An 11,927-nucleotide genomic window follows, 5' to 3' on the forward strand; every position below is an offset into this window, starting at 1 on the left:
AAAACTATGAAATAACACATATGGAATCATGTAGTAACCAAAAAAGTGTTAAACAAATCAAAATATATGTAATATTTGAGACTCTTCAAAGTAGCCACCCTTTGCCTTGATGACAGCTTTGCACACTCTTGGCATTCTCTCAACGTTTGAATGGTAGTATATTTAAAGCAACGTTTAGGATAAAGGTTAGGGTTGGCTTGCCTTGTAAGAACTGGGTAACAGTAAAAGACAAAAAGACAAGTTAAGAAAACACACCAAGATGCTCTTAATATTTCTGTATAGTTCAGAAAGGTATCAAAGTTTAGAGTTAGTTAACCGCCTTCTGCCACCATTCATGTTCTACTGGTTGAATATAGGCTACACTGCTCTCAAACTGCTCGGACCCTTGCCTAATAATAAGGGCGGCAGGTAGCCTAGCAGTTAAGAGCATTGGGCCAGTAACTGAAAGGTCGCCMGTTCGAATCCCTGAGCAGGGATTGTGCCCTTGAGCAAGGCACTTAAGCCTAATTGCTCCTGTAAGTTGATCTGGATAAGAGCATTGACTAAAATGTAATAAATCAGACTGTGATACCAATTATTGGTATACAGTCTGAAACAGAGCACTGCAAAAACTTGGAAAGTTTCCATACAAGCCAGAATGAAGAAATCAAATTACATTTGAACTAATCTTGTTCCCAGACACTTCCACCCAAATGTCTGGTGGACCAACGCATCAAACTTGGCCTTTGTTTMCCAAAACAGAAAGACCTGGACATATTGGCTTTGGCTTAATCTGCCAACCAATCATCTKCTACAACACACCTCGCAGCTGTGTGATTCAAATACTTTACTCAGCAGGTCACTTCCATAGACTTCTATGGTCACTCCCACTAAGGCCAACACTGAATCATTGATATACCAGGCTTATAGCCTGGGGATGAGGTTACATTTGAACTTACTCTACCGGTTGTCTGTGTGCGGTTAGTCCTTCAGTGGGTCAACATTTTTGCCAAAATATCCATAGGAAAGTATTATTTAAAGTACTGCTGTTTAAATTTCTATCACATGCGCAAAACCATYTAAAACAGCTGCAAGACTTCAGTTAATATGCATGAATTACATGCATGTGTCTTAGGTCTCGAGCAAACAAATATTCACCACACACTGAGACTTGTGTTGAAGTCGGTTTAATAATACTTTCCTGTGGATATTTTGTCTACCCAGACTCAAAAGCCACCATCAAAGCCTCCAAACACAGTACAAAAGTGTAAGAAACTCCATCACACCAAATTATTATAAGGTCCTCAAATGGTTCTTGAACAAACATGCACAGCAACCACACAACACAGCCTCTACATGGGACCTTCAGGTACAAAGCTCCAACCTGGACAGTTAGCTAACAGAACCAAATATGGTGGTGRTTTTATACACTGAGTATACAAAACATTAAGAATGCCTGCTCTTTCCATGACAAAGGCTGACCAGGTGAATCCAGGTGAAAGCTACAGTATGATCCCTTATTGATGTCACTTGTTACATCGACTTAAAATCAGTGTAGCTGAAGGGGAGGAGATGGCTTGAAAATCGTTCTTTAACCTTTGAGACATGAATTGTGTATGTGTGTCATTCAGAGGGTGAATGGGCAAGACAAAAACTTTAAGTGCCTTTGAACCGGGTATGGTAGTAGGTTTGTGTCAAGAACTGCAATGCTGCTGGGMTTTTCACGCACAACAGTTTCCTGTGTGTATCAAGAATGGTCCATCACCCAAAGGAAATTGTGAAACATTAACCAAATACTATCAGGTTCAAACTGTGTCCCCTTCTTGACACATTATTCCAAATGTGTTTTCTTGACTTGACCCTTGACTTCTTGAGGAGCATATGTTAGGTAATCTTGTTCTACACGCACAAAGTGTGCATGTAAGTACATTACCAGCTTATTGTTAGGGGCATCATCGCTCAGGACCACCAGGGACGTCGGGCTGGGATGAAAAACTCTCCCGACGTCAGGCAGTGACACAGTTGATACACGGCTACCCGGGCGAGAACGCTCGTTGGATGCCGGGCGGGAGATATCATCTAAACTGCCTCTCGTAATATCCATGGGTGCTCTGGTAACGTTAACGTAACCCAATATTAGAATAGAGCATTTTGCAATAATTATATAGGTAAATAAATCAAATGTTCTATTGTATTTTTCGTTAAATTATAAATATAGTCTAGATACCTGATAGCTGWGTAGGCAGGCGTGGTGATGTTTTTCTTTCGGGGTGGTATCTAAGGACGCAAAAGACCCGGAAGTGGTAACTACAAACTTTGAATACTAGCCATATGTATTATTAGTATCGCGGTTGGTGCAATCTGGAATCCTTGGGAAGATGACATTTAAAATGGTAGGGTTAGGTTATAGTTAGGGTATATGGGTTTAGAGTAGGGACGTCCCAAGGATCGCAGATTGCACTAACATTAGCTTCACAGAAGCAACCCGTAGAAGCATCTATCCACATGACTTCCCGTTTTCAGATGTTGCCTTCAAAATACAAGTCCGAGGTAAAACGCTATGTGTATGATACGATATCAATCTTTTTTTCAGCTTTGCATAGTGCGTAATGTAAAAATGTGCTTTTAAAAAAGTATAACCAAATCGGGGAAAATGTTTACGAGCATTTCTACTTCATATAAGATAAATAATATAATAAGGGCTCGAGTGGCGCAGCGGTCTAAGGTACTGCATCTCAGTGCAGTACCTTAGATCTTTTTGGCCTTCCTGTGACATCGGGTGCTGTAGGTGTCCTGGAAGGCAGGCAGTCTGCCCCCGGTGATGCGTTGGGCAGACCGCACCACCCTCTGGAGAGCCCTGCGGTTGCGGACGGTGCAGTTGCCYTACCAGGCAGTGATGCAGCCCGACAGGATACTTTCAATTCTACCTTGTTGCGCATTCTTCACCACACTGTCTGTGTGGGTGGACCATTTCAGATTGTCATTTATGTGTACGCAGAGGAACTTGAAGCTTTTAACCTTCTCCACTGCGGTCCTGTCAATGTGAATAGGGCCATGCTCTCTCTGTTGTCTTCTGAAGTCGACACAACCTTCCTGGGACGGCAATTGCTCGGCCTCTGACTGCAAGGCACTACAGAGGGTAGTGCGTACGGCGCAGTACATCACTGGGGCTAAGCTGCCTGCCATCCAGGCCCTCTACACCAGGCGGTGTCAGAGGAAGGCCCTAAAAATTGTCAAAGACCCCAGCCACCCCAGTCATAGACTGTTCTCTCTACTACCGCATGGCAAGCGGTACCGGAGTGCCAAGTGCAGGACAAAAGGCTTCTCAACAGTTTTAACCCCCAAGCCATAAGAGTCCTGAACAGGTAATCAAATGGCTAACCGGACTATTTGCATTGTGTGCACCCCCAAACCCTCTTTTTACGCTGCTGCTACTCTCTGTTTATCATATATGCATAGTCACTTTAACTATACATTCATGTACATACTACCTCAATTGGGCCGACCAACCAGTGCTCCCGCACATTGGCTAACCGGGCTATCTGCATTGTGTCCCACCCACCACTTGCCAAACCCTATTTTACGCTACTGCTACTCTCTGTTCATCATATATGCATAGTCACTTTAACCATATCTACATGTACATACTACCTCAATCAGCCTGACTAAACGGTGTCTGTATGTAGCCTCACTACTTCTATAGCCTCGCTACTGTATATAGCCTGTCTTTTTTACTGTTATTTTATTTCTTTACCTACCTATTGTTCACCTAATACCTTTTTTGCACTATTGGTTAGAGCCTGTAAGTAAGCATTTCACTGTAAGGTCTACACCTGTTGTATTCAGCGCACGTGACAAATAAACTTTGATTTGAAATCCACGAAAAGCTCCTTCGTTTTGTTGAGGTTATTTTCCTGGCACCACTCCGCCAGGCCCCTCACCTCCTCCCTGTAATCTGTGTCGTCATTGTTGGTGATCAGGCCTACTACTGTTGTGTAATCTACAAACTTGATGATTGAGTTGGAGGCGTGCGTGGCCACACAGTCATGGGTGAACAGGAGGGGGATGAGCACGCACCCTTGTGGGGCCCCAGTGTTGAGGATCAGCGAAGTGGTGTTGTTTCCTACCTTCACCACCTGGGGGCAGCCCATCAGGAAGTCCAGCACCCAGTTGCACAGGGCGGGGTTCAGACCCAGGGCCCCAAGCATAATGATGAGCTTGGAGGGTACTATGGTGTTGAAGGCTGAGCTCTAGTCAATGAACAGCATTCTTACATAGGTATTCCTCTTGTCCAGATGGGATAGGGCTATTGCATCATCTGTGGATCTATTGGGGCGGTATACACATTGATGTGGGTCTAGGGTATCAGGTAAGGTGGAGGTGATATGATCCTTAACTAGCCTCTCAAAGCACTTCATGATGACAGAAGTGAGTGCTACGGGGTGATAGTCATTTAGATCAGTTACCTTTGCTTTCTTGGGTACAGGAACAATGGTGGACATCTTGAAGCAAGTGGGGACGGCAGACTGGGCTAGGGAGATATTGAATATGTCAGTAAACAAACAGCACAGGAATGAAATCATCAATATGCATTGATCACATCTTTACTAATGCTGCAGAAATGTGCTTGAAAGCAGTATCCAGATCCCTCGGATGTAGTGATCATAATATAGTAGCGACATCTAGGAAAACCAAAGTTCCAAAGGCTGGGCCTAATATAATGTATAAGAGGTCATACAATACGTTTTGTAGTGATGCTGTTGAATATCTTTTGGTCCGTGGTGTTTAATGAGGAGCAAACAGACACTACACTTGACACATTTATGAAATTGCTTATTCCAGTTGCTAATAAGCATGCACCCATTAATAAAATGACTGTAAAAACTGTTAAATCCCCATGGATTGATGTGGAATTGAACATTTTTATGGTTGAGAGGGATGAGGCAAAAGGAATGGCAAATATGTCTGGCTGCACAACCGATTGGAAAATGTATTGCAAATTGAGAAATCATGTGACTAAACTGAATAAACAGAAGGAAAAAAATCCTATGAAACCAAGATAAATGAAATAAAGAATGATAGTAAAAAGCTTTGGAGCACCTTAAAACTTCTTATGGCTGCAATCCCGTTAACGGGATGATATGACAACAGCCAGTGAAAGTGCAGGGCGCCAAATTCAAACAGAAATCTCATAATTCAAATTCCCCAAACATACATGTATCTTATACCATTTTAAAGGTAAAGGTACCTTGTTGTTAATCCCATCAAAGTGTCCGATTTCAAATAGGGTTTACAGCGAAAGCACACCAAACGATTATGTTAGGTCACCGCAAAATCACAGAAAAACACAGTCATTTTCCCTGCCAAAGACAGGAGTCACAAACAGCAGAAATAGAGATAAAATGAATCACTAACCTTTGATGATCTTCATCAGATGACACTCATAGGACTTCATGTTACACAATACATATATGTTTTGTTCGATAAAGTTCATATTTATATCCAAAAACCTGTTTACATTGGCGCCATGTTCAGAAATGGCTCCAAAATATCCGGAAAATTGCAGAGAACCATGTCAAATAACATAAATACTCATCATAAACTMTGATGAAAGATACATGTTTTCCATAGAATTAAAGATACACTTGTTCTTAATGCAACCGCTGTGTCAGATTTCAAAAAGCTTTACGGCAAAAGCACAATATTCAATAATCTGAGAACAGCGTTCAGCCACAAAAGGAAGCCATACAGTTACCCGCCAAATTGTGCAGTCAACAAAACTCATAAAAAGCATTATAAATCTTCACTTACCTTTGCTGATCTTCGTCGGAATGCACTCCCAGGACTCCCACTTCCACAAGGAATGTTTGTTTTGTTCGGTAATGTCCATCATTATGTCCAAATAGCTATTTTTGTTAGCGTGTTTGGTAAACAAATCCAAAGTCAGGAAGCGCGTTCACTAAAGCAGACGAAAAGTCAAAAAGTTCCGTAACAGTCAGTAGAAACATGTCAAATGATGTATTGAATCAATCTTTAGAATGTTTTTAACATAAATCTTCAGTAACGTTCCAACCGGAGAATTACATTGACTTCAGATGTGCGATGGAACAGAGCTCCCCCCTCTCATGTGAACGCGCATGGTCAGAGCATGTCAGGTCATGATAGACCTGACTAATTCCTGTCTCCTTCGGCTCCACTTCACATAGAGGCATCAGACAAGGTTCTACAGACTGTTGACATCTAGTGGAAGCCGTAGGAAGTGCAAACTCATCCATATCCCACTGTCTATTCAATAGTGGCTTGGTGAAAATCGACCCACCTCAGAATTCGCTCTTCCTGTTTGGATTTTTTCTCAGGTTTTTGCCTGCCATATGAGTTCTGTTATACTCACAGACATCATTCAAACAGTTTTAGAAACTTCAGAGTGTTTTCTATCCAATACTAATAATAATATGCATATATTAGCAACTCGGACTGAGGAGCAGGCAGTTTACTATGGGCACCTCTGTGCACCTTTCATCCAAGCTACTCAATACTGTCCCTGCAGCCATAAGAAGTTAAATGAAATTCTGGTCAAAATTCATTCATCACAAAACCAACTGATATTGCCAACTACTTTAATGATTTTTTCATTGGCAAGATTAGCAAATTTAAGCATAACATGCCAGCAACAAATGCTGACACTACACATCCAAGTATAACTGAATAAATTATAAAAGACAAGCATTGTAATTTTACATTCCATAAAGTTAGTGTGGAAGGGGTGAAAAAATTATTGTTGTCTATCAACAATGACAAGCCACCGGGGTCTGACAACTTGGATGGAAAATTACTGAGGATAATAGCGGACGATATTGCCACATCTTCAATTTAAGCCAACTAGAAAGTGTGTGCCCTCAGGCTTGGGGGGAAGCAAAAGTCATTCCGCRACCTAAGACTAGTAAAAGCCCCTTTCCTGGATCAAATAGCCTACCAATCAACCTGTTACCAACCCTTAGTAAACTTCTGGAAAMAAATTGTGCTTGACCAGATACAATGCTATTTTACAGTAAACAAATTGACAGCAAACTTTCAACATGCTTATAGAGAAGGACATTCAACAAGCACAGCACATACACAAATGACTGATGATTGGCTGAGAGAAATTGATGACAAAAAGATTGTGGGGGCTGTTTTGTTAGACTTCAGTGCGGCCTTTGACATTATCGATCATAGTCTGCTGCTGGCAAAACTTATGRGTTATGGCTTTACACCACCTGCTATATTGTGGATAAAGCGTTACCTGTCAAACAGAACACAGAGGGTGTTCTTTTAATGGAAGCCTCTCCAACATAATCCAGGTAGAATCAGGAAATCCCTAAGMCAGCTGTCTAGGCCCTTTACTTTTTCAATCTTTACTAATGAATTTCCACTGGCTTTGAGGAAAGCCAGAGTGTCAATGTATYCAGATGACTCAACACTATACATGTCAGCTACTACAGCGACTGAAATGACTGCAACGTTTAACAAAGAGTTGCAGTTAGTTTCAGAGTGGGTGGCAAGGAATAAGTTTGTCCTAAATATTTCTAAAACTAAAAGCATTGTATTTGGGACAAATCATTCACTAAACCCTAAACCTCAACTAAATCTTGTAATAAATAATCTGGAAATTGAGCAAGTTGAGGTGACTAAACTGCTTGGAGTTACCCTGGATTGTAAACTGTCATGGTCAAAACTTATTGATACAACAGTAGCTAAGATGTGGAGAAGTATGTCCATGACAAAGCGCTGCTCTACCTTCTTGACAGCACTGTCAACAAGGCAGGTCCTACCTACCCTAGTTTTGTCACACCTGGACTACTGTTCAGTCGTGTGGTCAGGTGCCACAAAAAAGGACTTAGGAAAATTGCAATTGGTTCAGAACAGGGCAGCACGGCTGGCCCTGGATGTACACAGAACGCTAATGTTAATAATATGCATGTCAATCTCTCCTGGCTCAAAGTGGAGGAGAGATTGACTTCATCACTGCTTGTATTTATGAGAGGTATTGACATGTTGAATGCACCGTGGTGTCTGTTTGAACTGCTGGCGCACAGCTTGGACACCCATGCATACCCCACAAGACATGTCACAAGAGGTTGCTTCAGTCCCAAAGTCCAGAATGGACTATGGAAGGTGCACAGTACTAAATATGAACCGTCCAGAGTAGTGATTGCTAATCAGGCGGGCAGGTGCGGGCAGCGATCGGTTGAAGAGCATTTAGTTTTACTAGCATTTAAGAGCAGTTGGAGGCCACGGAAGGAGAGTTGGATGGCATTGAAGCTCGTCTGGAGGTTTGTTAACAGTGTACAAAGAAGGGCCAGAAGTATACAGAATGGTGTCGTCTGCGTAGAGGTGGATCAGAGAATCACCAGCAGCAAGAGCGACATCATTGATGTATACAGAGAAGAGAGTCGGCCCAAGAATTGAACCATGTGGCAGTCCCATAGAGACTGCCAGAAGTCTGGACAACAGGCCCTCCGATTTGAAACACTGAACTCTGTCTGAGAAGTAGTTGGTGAACCAGGCAAGGCAGTCATTTGAGAAACCAAGGCTGTTGAGTCTGCCGATAAGAATGCGGTGATTGACAGAGTCGAAAGCCTTGGCCAGGTCGATGAATACGGCTGCACAGTAATGTCTTTTATCATTGGCTGTGATATCGTTAAGGATCTTGAGCGTGGCTGAGSTGRACCCATGACCAGCTCGGAAACCAGATTGCATAGCYGAGAAAGTACGGTGGGATTCGAAATGGTTGGTGATCTGTTTGTTAACTTGGCTTTCAAAGACCTTGGGAAGGCAGGGTAGGATAGATATAGGTCTGGAACAGTTTGAGTCTAGAGTGTCTCCCCCTTTGAAGAGGGGGATGACCGTGGCAGCTTTCCAATCTTTGGGGATCTCAGACGATACGAAAGAGAGGTTGAACAGACTAGTAATAGGGGTTGCCACAATTGCGGTGGATAATTTTAGAAAGAGCAGGTCCAGATTGTCTAGCCCAGCTGATTTGTAAGGTTCCAGATTTTGCAGCTCTTTCAGAACATCAGCTATCTGGATTTGGGTGAAGGAGAAATGGGGGAGGCTTGGGCAAGTTGCTGTGGGGGGTACAGAGCTGTTGACCGGGGTAGGGGTAGCCAGGTGGAAAGCATGGCCAGACGTAGAAAAATGCTTATTGAAATTCTCAATTATTGTGGATTTATCGGTGGTGACAGTGTTTCCTAGCCTCAGTGCAGTGGGCAGCTGGGAGGAGGTGCTCTTATTCTCCATGGACTTTACAGTGTCCCAGAACTTTTTAGAGTTTGTGCTACAGGATGCAAATTTCTCTTTGAAAAAGCTAGCCTTTGCTTTCCTAACTGCCTGTGTATATTGGTTCCTAACTTCCCTGAAAAGTTGCATATCGCGGGGGGTATTCGATGCTAATGCAGTGCACCACAGGATGTTGTGCTGGTCAAGGGCAGTCAGGTCTGGAGTGAACCAAGGGCTATATCTGTTCTTAGTTCTACATTTTTTGAATGGGGCATGCTTATTTAAGATGGTGAGGAAGGCACTTTTAAAGAATAACCAGGCATCCTCTACTGACGGAATGAGGTCAATATCCTTCCAGGATACCCGGACAAGGTCGATTAGAAAGGCCTGCTCGCTGAAGTGTTTTTGGGAGCGTTTGACAGTGATGAGGGGTGGTCGTTTGACAGCGGACCCATTACGGACGCAGGCAATGAGGCAGTGATCGCTGAGATCCTGGTTGAAAACAGCAGAGGTGTATTTAGAGGGCAGGTTGGTCAGGATGATATCTATGAGGGTGCCCATGTTTACGGATTTAGGGTTGTACCTAGTAGGTTCCATGATAATTTGTGTGAGAGTGAGGGCATCTAGCTTAGATTGTAGGACGGCCGGGGTGTTAAGCATATCCCAGTTTAGGTCGCCTAACAGTACAAACTCTGAAGATAAATGGGGGGCGATTAATTCACATATGGTGTCCAGGGCACCGCTGGGGGCTGAAGGGGGTCTATAACAAGCGGCAACAGTGAGAGACTTATTTCTGGAAAGGTGGATTTTTAAAAGTAGAAGCTCGAACTGTTTGGGCACAGACCTGGATAGCATGACAGAACTCTGTAGGCTAACTCCACCCCCTTTGGCAGTTCTATCTTGGCGGAAAATGTTGTAGTTGGGGATGGAAATTTCTGCATTTTTGGCGGCGTTCTTAAGCCAGGATTCAGACACGGCTAGGACATCAGGGTTGGCGGAGTGTGCTAAAGCATTTTTTTTAAACTTAGGGAGGAGGCGTCTGATGTAAACATGCATGAAACTAAGGCTTTTATGGTTACAGAAGTCAACAAATGATAGCGCCTGGGCAATAGGAGTGGAACTGGGGGCTACAGGGCCTTGGTTAACCTCTACATCACCAGAGGAACAGAGAAGTAGGATAAGGGTACGGCTAAAGGCTATAAGAACTGGTCGTCTAGTGCGTTGGGGACAGAGTTCTGGGCGTGGTAGAATAGATTCAAGGCATAATGTAAAGACAACCTATGTGTTGGGTGACGATGAGAGAGGTTTCATCTCTGGAGGCATCAGTTAACCTCGGTGAGGTCTCCGCATGTGTGTGGGACGAAAGAGCTATCTAAGGCATTTTGAGTGGGACTGAGGGCTCTACAGTGAAATAAAACAATAAAAACTAGCCAAGACAGCAGTAGACAAGGCATATTGACATTATGGAGAGGCATAAAGCAATCACAGGTGTTGATCAGGAGAGCTAAGACAACAACGGGTAAATGGCGATGAATGGGCAGAGCGGGTCAGTTAGGTACGTACAGGACCTGAGTTCGAGGCTGGGACCGGCAGGTAAACAAAATGAGGTACCATGTTATTGAAACAGTCCAGGGGCATCAGCTGTGTAGCCGAGTGATCATAGGGTCAGAAGAGCAGCAATAGGTGAGTCAGGGTGCTGTTCGGTAGTCACTACTACGCTAGGCGAGCAGGGGACACAGCGTTCAGAAAAGCTAGCGGGCCGGGGCTAGTAGATGGTTCTTCGGCGATATCATAACAGAATAGCCTGTTGAGACCACATCGGGCGATCACGTCGGCAGTCCAGTCGTGATGAATCGGCGGAACTCTGTGTCGACAATAAAGGGTCCAGGCCAATTGGCAAAGGAGGTATTGTAGCCCTAGAATTAGCTGGTATATGGGCCTAGCTCGAGGCTAGCTCAAGGCTAGCTGGTGCTTGCTTCGGGACAGAGGCGTTAGCTAACAGTAGCCACTCGTTTGCAGCTAGCTAGCTGTGATGATCCGGAGTAATGATCCGGTGTAATGATCCAGAGCGGCAGGAATCCGGTGATATGGTAGAGAGAAGCAGTCCGATATGCTCTGGGTTGATATCGCGCTGTGCAGACTGGCAGGTAATTGTCCGAGCTAAAGCCTGTCTCTTATACACATCTAGATGTGTATAAGAGACAGGCAATAGGTGAGTCAGGGTGCTGTTCGGTAGTCACTACTACGCTAGGCGAGCAGGGGACACAGCGTTCAGAAAAGCTAGCGGGCCGGGGCTAGTAGATGGTTCTTCGGCATTTCATAACAGAATAGCCTGTTGAGACCACATTGGGCGATCACGGCGGCAGTCCAGTCGTGATGGATTGACGGGGCTCCGTGTCGACAATAAAGGGTCCAGGCCAATTGGAAAAGGAGGTATTGTAGCCCTAGAAATAGCTGGTATATGGGCCTAGCTCGAGGCTAGCTGGTGCTTGCTTCGGGACAGAGACGTTAGCTAACAGTAGCCACTTGTTTGCAGCTAGCTAGCTGCGATGATCCAGAGTAATGATCCGGTGTAATGATCCAGAGCGGCAGGAATCCGGTGATATGGTAGAGAGAAGCAGTCCGATATGCTCTGGGTTGATATCGCGCTGTGCAGACTGGCAGGTAATTGTCCGAGCTAAGGCTGGCTG

The 11,927-nt window shown here is 44.1% G+C and overlaps 1 protein-coding gene across 2 annotated transcripts in view; it reads right to left on the reverse strand.

Moving 5' to 3' along the window:
* Window positions 1-2,474, reverse strand: part of fsip1 (fibrous sheath interacting protein 1) — a 44,120-nt gene extending 41,646 nt beyond the window's left edge. For both annotated transcript variants that reach the window (XM_024146359.2, XM_024146358.2), the window contains exons 1-2: window positions 2,207-2,474; window positions 1,913-2,090 (exon numbers count right to left, since the gene is read on the reverse strand). In XM_024146359.2, the coding sequence (XP_024002127.1) occupies window positions 1,913-2,083 (171 nt within the window). In that variant the 5' untranslated portion in view covers window positions 2,084-2,090; window positions 2,207-2,474. The remainder of the gene's footprint in view (window positions 1-1,912; window positions 2,091-2,206) is intronic.
* Window positions 2,475-11,927: the final 9,453 nt, after the last annotated feature.

This window comes from Salvelinus sp. IW2-2015, unplaced genomic scaffold (genome assembly GCF_002910315.2).
Source record: "Salvelinus sp. IW2-2015 unplaced genomic scaffold, ASM291031v2 Un_scaffold16374, whole genome shotgun sequence".
NCBI lineage: Eukaryota > Metazoa > Chordata > Actinopteri > Salmoniformes > Salmonidae > Salvelinus > Salvelinus sp. IW2-2015.